Source organism: Rhamphochromis sp. 'chilingali', assembly GCF_963969265.1.
Source record: "Rhamphochromis sp. 'chilingali' genome assembly, chromosome: 17".
In the NCBI taxonomy this organism is placed as follows: domain Eukaryota; kingdom Metazoa; phylum Chordata; class Actinopteri; order Cichliformes; family Cichlidae; genus Rhamphochromis; species Rhamphochromis sp. 'chilingali'.
Window position 1 is genome coordinate 27,240,886 of NC_137944.1, and position 17,333 is coordinate 27,258,218.

The 17,333-nt window shown below is 40.4% G+C and overlaps 1 protein-coding gene across 1 annotated transcript; it reads left to right on the plus strand.

The window, feature by feature from the left end:
* The first annotated feature begins 1,642 nt into the window (after positions 1 to 1,642).
* Positions 1,643 to 4,888, plus strand: smim13 (small integral membrane protein 13). Its single transcript, XM_080862834.1, has 2 exons — positions 1,643 to 2,102; positions 3,732 to 4,888. Exons 1-2 carry the CDS (start codon positions 2,027 to 2,029, stop codon positions 3,920 to 3,922), a joined length of 267 nt encoding a protein of 88 aa, XP_080718960.1. The 5' UTR covers positions 1,643 to 2,026; the 3' UTR covers positions 3,923 to 4,888.
* Positions 4,889 to 17,333: the final 12,445 nt, after the last annotated feature.

Below are 17,333 nucleotides of genomic sequence, written 5' to 3' on the forward strand. Positions count from 1 at the left end.
TTCAGAGGTTTATTTTTTTAGATCATGATCACCAGCACAAAAACCTAATTTCCACACAACAAATATGTTTTTAGCTGACATCGTGTTGTTGACAAATGCACATTTTGTGTTACTTTCTACAAACAACGTGTTAATTGAGCTAAGTGACTGGCTGCACAGGCCACGTGGGTCGCTCATCAACTTTTCTTTTTTTTTGTTTTTTGGTAAAGAGTCCAAGATGACCATTCCTGATTTGCATTAAAAAATTTCCCCGGGGAAAATACACTTCTTAACAGCTACTATGCAAAACATCAGATCCCTGCTATCATTTTTATCAATGCAAAAAATAAATAAATAAAAGCTTAAATCACTCTTAAGATCTGTGTATTTTTAGGCATTTATATAATATTTCCTTTTGTGGGGTCACTTTCCTTTTCCGGTACTATTTCTTTGTGAATATGGATTCTAGGCAGTGTAGCTCGAGTCAACATGACACTTAAAGTCCGGAAAATATCTGGACGCTCGATCACTGACAGTACACTCGGAGGTTTGTAAAAACCACCACTTGTAGGGAAAGTACTGATATTTTGATAACAACTTCTCTCATATATGAGGAACAGAATATTATTTAAAGCAATTCAAATCAGGTAAACTCTTTCACCGATATTAAAGGAACAAAAAATGATTTCACAGCATCAGTCAGATATTTCCCAGTTAGGACATAATGTACCAAATCCAAATTAACTTTATTAGAAAGACCGAGATTCTGTAAATAATAAAGCTGAAATTTGTGATGTTCCCAAAATAATTTTTAATTACTCATATTTATGTACAGCAGCCAAAGATTGTATTGTATTGTATTTGATTTATTTTTCATGAAATTTTTACATAAGTTTTAGTGAGTTTTTTCCTTTTTTGATCAGTTGAGATGGAATGATCTGTGTGTTAAACCACTGACCAATCACAACACTTCTTTATCCTCAATCCAGTCAGTAATAATAACATTAATGATAGGTTGGGTTGCATTCTTTTTCTTACCTAAGGAAGTTTACATATTCACCATGGCTGAAGTCAAAGTCAGCCATCTATTTGACAATCTATGTCCATGTATGAATACTTTACTTCAAAGTAGCTTCAGGATAAAGGGTGAGATCAGCCATCTCCCACCCGTCACCGCTTTATTCATCCCTCTGATACTGTGTCATCATCTTCTCCCCACACGGTTTAATATAATATTTATTATATTTTGGGGCCTGAAAATTGATGGCTTTTACAAAAGTAACCAGTTGAATTTTCGGTCAGTCAGTGAGAGTCACACACAGACTTTAGGGACAATGATTTTCTTGTTAAAGTATTATATAAACTACGGGAGCAGCACTCTTGTACAGTCTCCGCTTTACTTTTTACTTCCTTTACTTCACGTCATTTGGAGTTTTTTGTTTGTTTGTTTGTTTGTTTTTTTAACCACTGTTGTACATAAAAATGTTTGCACTGTCTCAAAGTACACTGTGTGCCTGTGGCGCTGTTACTTCAACTATGTTCTTTATTTATTAGACTACCTTTTTCCCTTTATCCTGCTTCTGTAACCATCGAGGAAAAAACCCCACGGAATTAAAGATAAACTACATCACCCAGAAGTCAACGTGAACCCGCGCATGCTCACTTTGAGTCGGCTCACGACGCCGATTTTGTTGTGGCTTACAGCACGTCTGTCTGGTCTGAAAGCGCAAGTAAATATATGTTGCAGTGATGTAGCGAACAGGAGGAGGACTTTACCCTGCTGTGATTGGCTACAGTCAGCTAATGTTCCACTCTTCCGGCCTTTACGATTGATTTTTAAACCGCTGCTAGCAGCTAAGCTAGCCAACGAGCTAGCAAAACAAGCCGCAGCGAACCTGCGATGCCCTGCTGTTTGTCCCTCTCGTCTCGGCCCGCTGCCCTTCGACTCCACCAACACAGCCAGCCACAGTATTGCGTGCGGTGTTGAGCAAACCCCTGTCCTCCTCATTCTCCTTATGCTGTTGTTGCTGCCGGACGTCCAGCTACGATGTGGCAGAGTGTCGGGCTCACAGTGCTGGTCATTGTGGCCGCACTCATCTGTGCGCTGCTCTTCATGCTGTTTGGTAAGTTTATATGAGAAAACCTTCGTTAGTCACGTATGTAAATCTCTTAATTGGTGTCCCAACGTTATGTTAAAGGGTCTGGTGTTTTGTTGGTGGTCATTCTCGGTGGCTAACTTGGCTAACAAAGGGCTATAGCAGCTGGGTGTAAAGTAAGAGACTCTCATAATGAAAAGTCTCCTTTAAAAAAGGCAGAACTACTCCTTTAAAGTCTCCCTGCGTGCCTTTCTATTTTTATCTACTGCCTCCTTCGCTTTACTAACTGTGGCTCATATGATCTGCAAACTACAGGGAAGAAAAATGCTGTTTGCCTCATTCTGGATTTTCTTATTTAGCTCACACTCACTTTTATGTGTGTTTACCTTAAACTTAAACTCATGTGCCTACTACTGCAGCCTTTAACTCGTCAAATGTTAAATTAATCAACGACTATTCTGATAATGAATCGCTTTTAAAGAAAAAAAAACTGTAAAATTCTTTCAGTAAGTGTGAATTTTCTCTTGTTTCTTGTCTCCTCTGTGAGTTAAGAAAGGCCAAGAAGTGCCTTCAACTGCCGAAAAATGCATAAAAAGCACATGTATATGAAGTAGGCTGAATCTGATTTTCAGGAGTTTGCAGACTTTGCCTTACATTAAAGTTTTAAAAGCTGTTTTTTCACCTGCTGCTAAAAAGCCCTGCAGAGTTTTAATTCAGGATCCTTTGAAGAACATATTGCTCTGTCTGCTCCTTTAGTAAACGCTACACCACTCGCCTCCTTTTAATTGTACAATAGAAGTTTGAAAAAAGGCTTTTGTGTGTTTGAGTTAAAAATTTTTACTCTCAGGCATCCCCACTCAGGTGACCCCTCACACGTTGGGGTGAGGCAAGGTCTCAGAGTGGGTAATGTCCCCCACCTTTTTTTCACACCTAGGAAATGTGATGAGGCACGTGATTAATAGTGGGTCAACAGCCCTCTTAAGGGACAACCCCCACTGGAGTATAAATACCTGGGACTCTCCACCATTTGGTTTTACAACTGAAGAAGCCTCTCAGATGAGAGGCGACACCCCATCACGAAACTTCAAGATATTCAAGGAAGCTTTTATTGTCATTCGCATCATGGGGTGGAACGAAATTATGTACAGACGGTCCTGGAGCGAAAAGAAACAGGATAATGAAGAAACAGTCCAGTCGCTTTCTTTCCAAACTCCTTAGGATTACTATGACCTGAATGACTGAGGACCTATACATACTTGCTACAACAGTTAGTTTTTAGGACTGTTTTTTTTCATACACTGTCAGCCCTTTTTCTTAGGTAAACCTTGCTAAATTAAGCGGAACCAACCTTTGCATTTAGAGCTGCCTTAATTTCTCGTATCTGACTTGAAATTGTCAGAGAACTGCTACAGATTTGCAGATTTGACGTCCACAACGTGAATCCTCCGTTTCATCACATCAAGGAGCTCTGTTGGCTTTAGATCTGGTGACTGTGGCATTTATGTAAGGCTCAGTTGGTGTTAAAGAGCCCAAAGTGTGTCAGTGAAATCTCCCCACACATAATGTGTAGTTCTCAAACCATGTGTCAGTGTGTAAAGGCATATGATAGGCTCATTAGATATTTGCATTTACACTTTTTTTTATTTTACCTCTCAGGTTGGTATGTAGTCTGGCAGCTCTTCCTGTCCAAGTTCAAGTTCCTGCGTGAGCTTGTCGGTGATGCCGGCACCCCGCAGGCTGAAAGTCAACCGTCCGAACCCAAGAGCGAACGTACAGCCGGCGCCCCGGCACGAAATCGACCCCGGAGTGCACGCCAAAGAGTCGCCTTTCCAGAAAGCGCCTCGTAGAACATCCAGACGACTGCTGCTTTTCCTCCACATCTTCACATGAAGCCTGTATGCGATCATCAGATATTTCCCGCTCACCTGACACTACACAAGGACCTCGTGGATACTCGCTAGTCATCCCTCCACCTCCTCGCTCTCACAGGACACTTTATACTGACCAGGCAGATCTCCTGGCTTCAAAGGGAAAAGCCATCGACGTACATAACTGTCCATTTCTTTATGTAACCTGTTTGTATGCTTGAAGAAGCAGCAACATCATGGTCCTCTGGTTATCTGTAGTAGTGATGCTGTTTCCTGCCACCGGTGTGGAGTGTTTTGATTGTGTATTTTTTAGCAGAAGAACGCACTACTTTGAAGAAAGTAGGCAGAGAACTTTTTAAAGAAGAACAGGAGAAAAAAAACTGAACAGAGATTTGTGCAACTGACAGCTTTCTTTATAACATGACGTGCAATGAAAGGAATGTCTTTGCTGAGTGTACAGTGAACGTATTATGGACTTGCAGTAGCATCCATGAGGTAGAAGCGGTTTCACCCAGTAGATAATGCCCAAAGCCTCTGAGGAAGTTAACGAATGATGAGGCTTCATTCCAGCTGTGTAAAATGTGACCTTTATTTCTTCTATCATCTTCTTTTATACTTGAAGAGGCAGGAGAAAGTTTCGAGGAAATGATGTTGAAGAGCAGAGTAGTTAGCAGAAAACCTGCCTGAGTGATGTCTGAACCTCCCCGCCCAGATCCCCGTGCCTCTGTCTGTATTAGTGCCTGTCTAGATGGCATCCACTCTTAATCGATGGCCTCCTTTTCGTATTAAGTAGCTTCATGTCCGCTTCAGGGCAGATCAGAGCTGACCAGGGCCTAGTAAATATTTATGTAATACAATTCTCCTACATGTAATCCTTGCACCTTTTTACGAGCAGTCATTTTTTCTTCTTCTGTGTAGCTTCAAATAAATAATGCCATAAATATATGTGGAGCTCTTCCCTGTTTGCCTCTTTTCTTTGGAAATGTTGCTCATTTAGAGTTCAAACTTCTAATGAGCTTTGACAGAAAGTTCTCAGTGAAATAAATACACACTACACAAAATATCTGATTCTGGAAACATGGATGACCAATGCATTTAAAAAAAAATAAAGATTCGTAATCATTAATTCCTTTCCTCGTGAAGTAGGTGTAAACTCGTTTCTGTTTTCTGGGCACAGTGGTTTCTGTCATGCATCAGAAGTTAATGCGGATGATCAGCTTACTAGCCTTGGAAAAATCTAGAACCTATTCTAATCATCACACTGTCTTTATTTATATATACACTGAAGTGTCAAAACTTATCATTAAGGGTGCAGAGGATGTCAAATGACATGTTTATGGAATAATGTGTATAATCAGATAGGATTAGTTGTAGTGTCTGTAAAATTTAAGACACAATTTTCTCAAATATGTATAAAAAAATTAGTTTTTGTCTTCATATTTCAGTAATTCATTTTTTTCTAAGTCATATCCTCAGTAAGCTAAAGAGCCTACAATATTAGAGAGAAAACAATCCCCTCTGAGCAGCAGTTGGTGACCGCAGAGAGGACAAACTCAATTTTAACAGGAAGAGGCCTCCAGTAGAGCCAGGCTCAGGCTGGGGGAGCCTTCATCGGCGGCGACGGGCTTGCTGGGCTTAAGCCTGGGTTGCTGTTTCAGAAGCCCAGGATCTTCGAATTTGTTTCATAGTTAGATGCCTGACTGACAACTGTATAAAACAAAAACGACACAATATTTGAAGCACATAGCGCACAGTCGTAAATCCCCCCTAATTTTGGTATAATTCAAGCTCAGACACTAGGCGACTGAGCACAACACTAACAAATGTGAGTGAGGGGGGAGAAGCTGCTGCCTGCGAGTTTGCTGCAGACAGAGTAGAGCTTAAGTTTGACCAGGTACCAAAGCAAATCAAATCCTGACAAAGATGAGCTAAAAGGAGCCAACACAGAGCAGCAACCCGGAGATGAGGTGGGATTTTGCATGTTTGCAGTTGCAGAAAACATAGCAGACCACTGTCCGTCTGCCCCATCAGCACACTGCAATAAAAGAATGAGGAAGCTGGCCGAGAACAGGACGACTAGAAAGAGACCGAGTCATGTAGAATGTTTTATAAAGATCACGTGGCTCTGTTTTGTAGCACTCTGACCTTTTGTCTGATTAGCCACAGATATATCTGAAGGTATTACTCATTGTAGTGTGGAGATGAATTTGAATATGCACTTTCTGCTGTGCATTAAATCATTTCAGTGTTTGGCATTTCACTATTCAAAATTAGAATAATTAATTGTCTGTAAATAATATTGTTATGAAGGCTAGATGCATTTCCAGGAGTGGGGATTTATTTTTCTTCTTATCCAAAGTCTTTAATCTTGAAAACTGCATGACACACTGGCAGGCAGAAAAGACCATTTGGTGAAAATATCAATTCTGGGGATCTGGAACACGGAGAGTAGAATATCTAAACAAATGCAACCAGCTAACCTCAAACACCGGTTATACTTTGAGTATCTCCCGTGTTTTTCACACATACAGAAAGACATTACTGTGACATCCACTTCAAATTGAACTACAGGGCGATGCTACGATACATGATATTGAGACACACAATTCTAATCTGATATGACATTCTTAGCAAATTTACAGCAAATAGAACAAAGCACAAATTCAAAGTTTTTTTTATTTTTATTTTTTATTTTATTTTGTGGTTTGGTGCTGTTTCTGAACTCAAAATGTCCTGTTGTAATTGGACATTTTGAGCTAAGAAACAGCACCAAGCCCCAACAACACTTCCCTCATGGTGCTTTATATTGTAAGGTCAAGACCCTACAATATTGCACAAAAAGTCCAACCCCCTAGAGCAAGCACTTTGGCGACAGTGGGAAGGAAAAACTCTCTTTGAAAAGAGAGAAACCTCCGGCAGACCCAGGCTCTGGGATGGGGTGGCCATCTGCCTCGGCCAGTTGGTGATGAGGGAAGGAAGTTGGGAGAAGAAGAGGGGTTCTTTTTAACCACCTGGTTTTAAAATTAAATTTAGATGCCCAATTTAAATGAATATTTTAAGCCACTTTAAGAGTTTTGCCACATAGTGGCATGCACGTGTCAGTTCAATTTTAGCGTGCACACGAGAAAGCCCTAAAGATGATGTTTTGGCTCCTCAGTTTGGCGTGTTTTTTGAAGGTTTTGACGATTGCTTCGTCAACCACTGGGTTGCTTGACTTCAATAAGAGTGCTGGAGAATCCCACCTGTCATGGAGTTCGTTGTACACCGTCAGGGCGAGTTGTTCAATGTTCTCCAAGGACATTTTGTAGTTTTTGGACAGAATTTTGTTCCAGATCTTATGGGAAAGCTTCTGTATAATAAAATCTGATGTTCCTGGACGCCATGTTGTCGTCTCATTTTCTTGGCTCATAGCGTGCATTACCAGATCTTTAGTGACGTTTTTCACCACTTCCTTGTACTCTTCTCTGTGTTTAGAGACACTGAGGACTCTTCTTGGTAATGACAACAGCTTTTCGGTGAAGGCTGGGACAGTAATATTATCAAGCTGTTCCCTCAGATTAAAAATCAAATATTTTTCCTTGCAGTTATGTGCTTTGGAAAGATTCTTGAGAATGGCCTTGTCTAGATTTTTCAGCCGTTTTGGGGACAGATCCAAATGTTTCTTCTCAACATCAGGCCAGATTTTCTCAATCAGGCGATCGCTGATGCAGTCGGGAGTGAGGCGCTCTGTGAAGAGCTTGTATTTAGAGGAGACTTTTTCTATGGCCTGAAAAACCACCGACTGGATCAGTCTGTTGACGCGCAACTTATCCTCCATTTTCAGTGTTTTCTCCAGTGTTGGTGTTTCAGCCTTTGTCTCCAGTATTTGTTTGGTCTCATCTGCACTGTGATACACCTGGAGGGTTTCTGATGAGGGCGACTCTGGGGTTGCCGTCTCTACTGTCTCAGTCTTTGCCTCCACTAATTCTTGGGTCTGCTCGTCCAGAATTTTCTGAATTTCTTTTGTGTCCTTCACCACTTTCTGCTCTTCCAGGACTTTACTTTCTTCCTCCAGCACTTTCTTCTCCTGCTCCAGATTCTCTCTGTGTTTTTTCTCATTCCACAGAGTGTCTGCCAGAGAGGCCTGGTGTTGCTGAAGCTGTGCGAGCTCAGCAGACAGACTTTCCTTCTCCTGTTTCAGGATCAGGATTTTGCTGTCACTCTGCCCAAGCTGCTCTTTCACACAGTTCATTTCAAGGTCAAAGGCGATGGTCTGTTCCTCCTTTTCTTCTCCAGCTTGGATCTTAAATTGTTCCAGCTTGGTACCCATCAGGGAAATTTGGGCCATCAGCTGTTTGATTTGCTGTCTGGCTGTCTTTGAATCCTCTTTTAAACGTTTATTTTCGGACAGAGCTTTTAGGAAGGCTTTCCTAACCCGAACAAGGTCGTCCACTATACTCTTTGGCAGCGTGCACACAACTTTGGGATTCTCGTGTGTCTGAAGCTGTGCAGGTTTGGGAGACAGACTGTCCTTCTCCTGTTTCAGGGTCAGGATTTCGCTGTCCCTCTGCTGAAGCTGCTGTTTCAGACGGTTCATGTCAAGGTCAAAGTTGTTGGTCTGACCTGAACAAGTCTGATCCCCTTTTTCTTTGGTGGCGCTGCTCATTTCCACTTTGCGTGACACTGATTCATCAGTGAGTTCTCCAGCTTGGATCTCATACTGGTCCAGCTCGGCACGCATCAGGGAAATTTGGGCCATCAGCTGTTTGATTTGCTGTCTGGCTGTCTTTGTATCCTCTTTTAAAATGTTATTTTCAGAGAGAGTGTTTTGGAAGGCTTTCCTCACCTGAATAAGGCTGTCCAGTGTACTCTTTGGCAAAGTGCACACAAATTGTGGTTTTGCTTTTTGGTTGCTCATTTTTGACATTTGAAACAACGCTACGGTGTTACAATGAAACAGATATTCAGATATGACTGAGGGCAGCAGAACAAAAGTTCATCCAGTGAATCGCTCGTGACTGTAAGAAACGTGCTTGTCCTGTGTGGGTCTCACCTGCTATTTATAGAGTTGGGTTGACTGTGATGTCACAAGCCTGATTCTCTTGCCTTTCATCTTTGAAACAGGCCCCGCCCACAACAACGTTCCCCATTGTCTGATTGAAAATAGGTAACGCCCACAAAGAACAGAGCTTCTGACGTCATGGCTCGATTAATTTGCATTTTGGTCACTTCATTGAAAAAAGAAAAAACTGTCTGATAAATTTTACTGAGGTACTGAAAACTTATTGTTCCCTTTTGAGAGCATCTTCTTTAGGTGTTTATACCTTAGCACGTTACAAGTTTCAGTTAATTTAATAACAGACATCCAGTTCACTTTATTTGTTCCCTTCTTCCCCTATGGCAGACTTACATTTCAGTTCCTTAAAAATACTATCCCTTAATGTACGAGGTATTCGTGACAGTACCAAAAGAAAGTCCATTTTCATTTTCTGTAGACGGAAAAATGCTGGTTATTGACTGATAATGACTGATATTTGCATCCTCTGTGCTGTGTGGTGCTGGAAGATGAGCAAACATCTTCCTGATTTTGTGATACAGCCCATGCACGCTTTAATCACAGCTGCCTGTGTTATTGCAGTTTACGTCCTCGGTCTAATACTTAAAGTTATTTATTATAAAGTCTTCCATCCAAATCCTGACAAAGATGAGCTGAAAAGGACCAGCGCAGAGCAGCAACCTAAAGATGAGATGGGATTTCGTATGTTTGCAGTAGCAGAAAACATGCCAGTTAACCTTCAGTTAACCAAATATCCATATAAGGTTCAAAACAGGGTCTTAAAATGTTGTTTCTTTATTTCCATGTATGTTAAGACAACAATGTTATTGAGTAATTTTATGTTATTTCTTGTGCTATTTCTTTTGTTATCTGCATGTTATCTGCATGTTATGTGCACTTGAACCTGTTAATTTTATTGGTTTGTGTAGTTACATATTGTGGTCACGGGGGGAGCAGTGCTTAAGGCTTTACCTGCAGTTTCCCCAAAAAAACTTACCAAGAAATGCATCTTGGGACTTCCTGTTTACTTTTATTTGTGGATGTGGATCGGATTGTTGTGAAGAAGTTAAATTGTTGGTAAGGAATTGTTAAATATGCACATAACTCGTTGAAAGATATTGGTATAATTGTAGTGCAGTGGTAAAACATCAGTATTTTAACAAGATGATGTGTTTCTGAAATGGATGATGCAAAGGACCTGTATGTGTATGAGTGGCTATTTTCTGCATGCAAGGGATAAGTTGTGAGCTGTGTGCTGCAGTATTCCAAGTGAGCTGAGATTGCTGTGGAATATCAGTGTTTATAGAAAATGTATGTAACACTTCCACTTTTTTTTTTTTAAAGGAGCCTTGTGTGATTTAGCTCTTTGTATTTTGTTCTGCACAGACGGAGGCCACTGCCGTATTTTTGTGTTTTGTATTTTATTTCATTTCCTTTCTTCCTCATATTGTGCCGGCACATCTTTTTTTAAAAATCGTTTATTCTGTTACTTGGCCACGTTACCTCTCATGTTGTCAGTGTTCAGTACAAGTCCACATGGCTGCTGTTTGACAAAAGTAAAGGTCAAAGGATATTTTTGGTTATTGACAATAAAAGCTGCACATTAAGAACCCCAGTGTTTGTGTCCTGTGTGGCTAACCATTTTCCAGGCTACACTCATCTTAATGTGGAGATGAATTTGAATATGCACTTTCTGCTGTGCATTAAATCATTTCACTGTGTGTCAAACCATTTCAACATATCAGTCATTAAATTAAAGGGGAAATGAGGAATGAGCTGTTTTGTATTATTACTATTGTTTTTGTTGTGATATATTTGCATATTTATTTTTTGTATATCTGTCTATAAACTCAGCATCAACTTAACATAAATAATATATTTATTTTTGGGCTCTATTTCTGTTTCCTGTGTTTTATTCAAACATTCGGCCTCCGTAGGCGAAGCAATTCTGATTAGCTTATTATTTATCATGCTACAGTCAGGCGCCCTGGTCCTTCACCGTGTTACACCTATTCTACATCAGTGAATTGCATGCAAAGGGAAGATGTGTCCAGGAGAGAAGCCAGCATCACTGAGTCAGATCAAAAAATGATCACAATCAAATGATCCCCCCTGTTCCTTAACCTTATGTCCTGTTTCTACACGGACTGATCTGCTGCTCAGTGTCCTTTTAAATCCTGTTTATCAGTTTTAATTCAGATGTGTCAGTCTGAGGGGGAACACAATCTAAACAAATCTAAATAAAACCAGGTTGAAGGCTTTCTATTCAAAATTAAAATAATTAATTGTCTGTAAATAATATTGTTATGAAGGCTAGATGCATTTCCAGGAGTGGGGATTTATTTTTCTTCTTATCCAAAGTCTTTAATCTTGAAAACTGCATGACACACTGGCAGGCAGAAAAGACCATTTGGTGAAAATATCAATTCTGGGGATCTGGAACACGGAGAGTAGAATATCTAAACAAATGCAACCAGCTAACCTCAAACACCGGTTATACTTTGAGTATCTCCCGTGTTTTTCACACATACAGAAAGACATTACTGTGACATCCACTTCAAATTGAACTACAGGGCGATGCTACGATACATGATATTGAGACACACAATTCTAATCTGATATGACATTCTTAGCAAATTTACAGCAAATAGAACAAAGCACAAATTCAAAGTTTTTTTTATTTTTATTTTTTATTTTATTTTGTGGTTTGGTGCTGTTTCTGAACTCAAAATGTCCTGTTGTAATTGGACATTTTGAGCTAAGAAACAGCACCAAGCCCCAACAACACTTCCCTCATGGTGCTTTATATTGTAAGGTCAAGACCCTACAATATTGCACAAAAAGTCCAACCCCCTAGAGCAAGCACTTTGGCGACAGTGGGAAGGAAAAACTCTCTTTGAAAAGAGAGAAACCTCCGGCAGACCCAGGCTCTGGGATGGGGTGGCCATCTGCCTCGGCCAGTTGGTGATGAGGGAAGGAAGTTGGGAGAAGAAGAGGGGTTCTTTTTAACCACCTGGTCTTAAAATTAAATTTAGATGCCCAATTTCAATGAATATTTTAAGCCACTTTAAGAGTTTTGCCACATAGTGGCATGCACGTGTCAGTTCAATTTTAGCGTGCACACGAGAAAGCCCTAAAGATGATGTTTTGGCTCCTCAGTTTGGCGTGTTTTTTGAAGGTTTTGACGATTGCTTCGTCAACCACTGGGTTGCTTGACTTCAATAAGAGTGCTGGAGAATCCCACCTGTCATGGAGTTCGTTGTACACCGTCAGGGCGAGTTGTTCAATGTTCTCCAAGGACATTTTGTAGTTTTTGGACAGAATTTTGTTCCAGATCTTATGGGAAAGCTTCTGTATAATAAAATCTGATGTTCCTGGACGCCATGTTGTCGTCTCATTTTCTTGGCTCATAGCGTGCATTACCAGATCTTTAGTGACGTTTTTCACCACTTCCTTGTACTCTTCTCTGTGTTTAGAGACACTGAGGACTCTTCTTGGTAATGACAACAGCTTTTCGGTGAAGGCTGGGACAGTAATATTATCAAGCTGTTCCCTCAGATTAAAAATCAAATATTTTTCCTTGCAGTTATGTGCTTTGGAAAGATTCTTGAGAATGGCCTTGTCTAGATTTTTCAGCCGTTTTGGGGACAGATCCAAATGTTTCTTCTCAACATCAGGCCAGATTTTCTCAATCAGGCGATCGCTGATGCAGTCGGGAGTGAGGCGCTCTGTGAAGAGCTTGTATTTAGAGGAGACTTTTTCTATGGCCTGAAAAACCACCGACTGGATCAGTCTGTTGACGCGCAACTTATCCTCCATTTTCAGTGTTTTCTCCAGTGTTGGTGTTTCAGCCTTTGTCTCCAGTATTTGTTTGGTCTCATCTGCACTGTGATACACCTGGAGGGTTTCTGATGAGGGCGACTCTGGGGTTGCCGTCTCTACTGTCTCAGTCTTTGCCTCCACTAATTCTTGGGTCTGCTCGTCCAGAATTTTCTGAATTTCTTTTGTGTCCTTCACCACTTTCTGCTCTTCCAGGACTTTACTTTCTTCCTCCAGCACTTTCTTCTCCTGCTCCAGATTCTCTCTGTGTTTTTTCTCATTCCACAGAGTGTCTGCCAGAGAGGCCTGGTGTTGCTGAAGCTGTGCGAGCTCAGCAGACAGACTTTCCTTCTCCTGTTTCAGGATCAGGATTTTGCTGTCACTCTGCCCAAGCTGCTCTTTCACACAGTTCATTTCAAGGTCAAAGGCGATGGTCTGTTCCTCCTTTTCTTCTCCAGCTTGGATCTTAAATTGTTCCAGCTTGGTACCCATCAGGGAAATTTGGGCCATCAGCTGTTTGATTTGCTGTCTGGCTGTCTTTGAATCCTCTTTTAAACGTTTATTTTCGGACAGAGCTTTTAGGAAGGCTTTCCTAACCCGAACAAGGTCGTCCACTATACTCTTTGGCAGCGTGCACACAACTTTGGGATTCTCGTGTGTCTGAAGCTGTGCAGGTTTGGGAGACAGACTGTCCTTCTCCTGTTTCAGGGTCAGGATTTCGCTGTCCCTCTGCTGAAGCTGCTGTTTCAGACGGTTCATGTCAAGGTCAAAGTTGTTGGTCTGACCTGAACAAGTCTGATCCCCTTTTTCTTTGGTGGCGCTGCTCATTTCCACTTTGCGTGACACTGATTCATCAGTGAGTTCTCCAGCTTGGATCTCATACTGGTCCAGCTCGGCACGCATCAGGGAAATTTGGGCCATCAGCTGTTTGATTTGCTGTCTGGCTGTCTTTGTATCCTCTTTTAAAATGTTATTTTCAGAGAGAGTGTTTTGGAAGGCTTTCCTCACCTGAATAAGGCTGTCCAGTGTACTCTTTGGCAAAGTGCACACAAATTGTGGTTTTGCTTTTTGGTTGCTCATTTTTGACATTTGAAACAACGCTACGGTGTTACAATGAAACAGATATTCAGATATGACTGAGGGCAGCAGAACAAAAGTTCATCCAGTGAATCGCTCGTGACTGTAAGAAACGTGCTTGTCCTGTGTGGGTCTCACCTGCTATTTATAGAGTTGGGTTGACTGTGATGTCACAAGCCTGATTCTCTTGCCTTTCATCTTTGAAACAGGCCCCGCCCACAACAACGTTCCCCATTGTCTGATTGAAAATAGGTAACGCCCACAAAGAACAGAGCTTCTGACGTCATGGCTCGATTAATTTGCATTTTGGTCACTTCATTGAAAAAAGAAAAAACTGTCTGATAAATTTTACTGAGGTACTGAAAACTTATTGTTCCCTTTTGAGAGCATCTTCTTTAGGTGTTTATACCTTAGCACGTTACAAGTTTCCAGTTAATTTAATAACAGACATCCAGTTCACTTTATTTGTTCCCTTCTTCCCCTATGGCAGACTTACATTTCAGTTCCTTAAAAATACTATCCCTTAATGTACGAGGTATTCGTGACAGTACCAAAAGAAAGTCCATTTTCATTTTCTGTAGACGGAAAAATGCTGGTTATTGACTGATAATGACTGATATTTGCATCCTCTGTGCTGTGTGGTGCTGGAAGATGAGCAAACATCTTCCTGATTTTGTGATACAGCCCATGCACGCTTTAATCACAGCTGCCTGTGTTATTGCAGTTTACGTCCTCGGTCTAATACTTAAAGTTATTTATTATAAAGTCTTCCATCCAAATCCTGACAAAGATGAGCTGAAAAGGACCAGCGCAGAGCAGCAACCTAAAGATGAGATGGGATTTCGTATGTTTGCAGTAGCAGAAAACATGCCAGTTAACCTTCAGTTAACCAAATATCCATATAAGGTTCAAAACAGGGTCTTAAAATGTTGTTTCTTTATTTCCATGTATGTTAAGACAACAATGTTATTGAGTAATTTTATGTTATTTCTTGTGCTATTTCTTTTGTTATCTGCATGTTATCTGCATGTTATGTGCACTTGAACCTGTTAATTTTATTGGTTTGTGTAGTTACATATTGTGGTCACGGGGGGAGCAGTGCTTAAGGCTTTACCTGCAGTTTCCCCAAAAAAACTTACCAAGAAATGCATCTTGGGACTTCCTGTTTACTTTTATTTGTGGATGTGGATCGGATTGTTGTGAAGAAGTTAAATTGTTGGTAAGGAATTGTTAAATATGCACATAACTCGTTGAAAGATATTGGTATAATTGTAGTGCAGTGGTAAAACATCAGTATTTTAACAAGATGATGTGTTTCTGAAATGGATGATGCAAAGGACCTGTATGTGTATGAGCGGCTATTTTCTGCATGCAAGGGATAAGTTGTGAGCTGTGTGCTGCAGTATTCCAAGTGAGCTGAGATTGCTGTGGAATATCAGTGTTTATAGAAAATGTATGTAACACTTCCACTTTTTTTTTTTTTAAAGGAGCCTTGTGTGATTTAGCTCTTTGTATTTTGTTCTGCACAGACAGAGGCCACTGCCGTATTTTTGTGTTTTGTATTTTATTTCATTTCCTTTCTTCCTCATATTGTGCCGGCACATCTTTTTTTAAAAATCGTTTATTCTGTTACTTTGCCACGTTACCTCTCATGTTGTCAGTGTTCAGTACAAGTCCACATGGTTGCTGTTTGACAAAAGTAAAGGTCAAAGGACATTTTTGGTTATTGACAATAAAAACTGCACGTTAAGAACCCCAGTATTTGTGTCCTGTGTGGCTAACCATTTTCCAGGCTACACTCATCTTAATGTGGAGATGAATTTGAATATGCACTTCCTGCTGAGCATTAAATCATTTCACTGTGTGTCAAACCATTTCAACATATCAGTCATTAAATTAAAGGGGAAATGAGGAATGAGCTGTTTTGTATTATTACTATTGTTTTTGTTGTGATATATTTGCATATTTATTTTTTGTATATCTGTCTATAAACTCAGCATCAACTTAACATAAATAATATATTTATTTTTGGGCTCTATTTCTGTTTCCTGTGTTTTATTCAAACATTCGGCCTCCGTAGGCGAAGCAATTCTGATTAGCTTATTATTTATCATGCTACAGTCAGGCGCCCTGGTCCTTCACCGTGTTACACCTATTCTACATCAGTGAATTGCATGCAAAGGGAAGATGTGTCCAGGAGAGAAGCCAGCATCACTGAGTCAGATCAAAAAATGATCACAATCAAATGATCCCCCCTGTTCCTTAACCTTATGTCCTGTTTCTACACGGACTGATCTGCTGCTCAGTGTCCTTTTAAATCCTGTTTATCAGTTTTAATTCAGATGTGTCAGTCTGAGGGGGAACACAATCTAAACAAATCTAAATAAAACCAGGTTGAAGGCTTTCTATTCAAAATTAAAATAATTAATTGTCTGTAAATAATATTGTTATGAAGGCTAGATGCATTTCCAGGAGTGGGGATTTATTTTTCTTCTTATCCAAAGTCTTTAATCTTGAAAACTGCATGACACACTGGCAGGCAGAAAAGACCATTTGGTGAAAATATCAATTCTGGGGATCTGGAACACGGAGAGTAGAATATCTAAACAAATGCAACCAGCTAACCTCAAACACCGGTTATACTTTGAGTATCTCCCGTGTTTTTCACACATACAGAAAGACATTACTGTGACATCCACTTCAAATTGAACTACAGGGCGATGCTACGATACATGATATTGAGACACACAATTCTAATCTGATATGACATTCTTAGCAAATTTACAGCAAATAGAACAAAGCACAAATTCAAAGTTTTTTTTATTTTTATTTTTTATTTTATTTTGTGGTTTGGTGCTGTTTCTGAACTCAAAATGTCCTGTTGTAATTGGACATTTTGAGCTAAGAAACAGCACCAAGCCCCAACAACACTTCCCTCATGGTGCTTTATATTGTAAGGTCAAGACCCTACAATATTGCACAAAAAGTCCAACCCCCTAGAGCAAGCACTTTGGCGACAGTGGGAAGGAAAAACTCTCTTTGAAAAGAGAGAAACCTCCGGCAGACCCAGGCTCTGGGATGGGGTGGCCATCTGCCTCGGCCAGTTGGTGATGAGGGAAGGAAGTTGGGAGAAGAAGAGGGGTTCTTTTTAACCACCTGGTCTTAAAATTAAATTTAGATGCCCAATTTCAATGAATATTTTAAGCCACTTTAAGAGTTTTGCCACATAGTGGCATGCACGTGTCAGTTCAATTTTAGCGTGCACACGAGAAAGCCCTAAAGATGATGTTTTGGCTCCTCAGTTTGGCGTGTTTTTTGAAGGTTTTGATGATTGCTTCGTCAACCACTGGGTTGCTTGACTTCAATAAGAGTGCTGGAGAATCCCACCTGTCATGGAGTTCGTTGTACACCGTCAGGGCGAGTTGTTCAATGTTCTCCAAGGACATTTTGTAGTTTTTG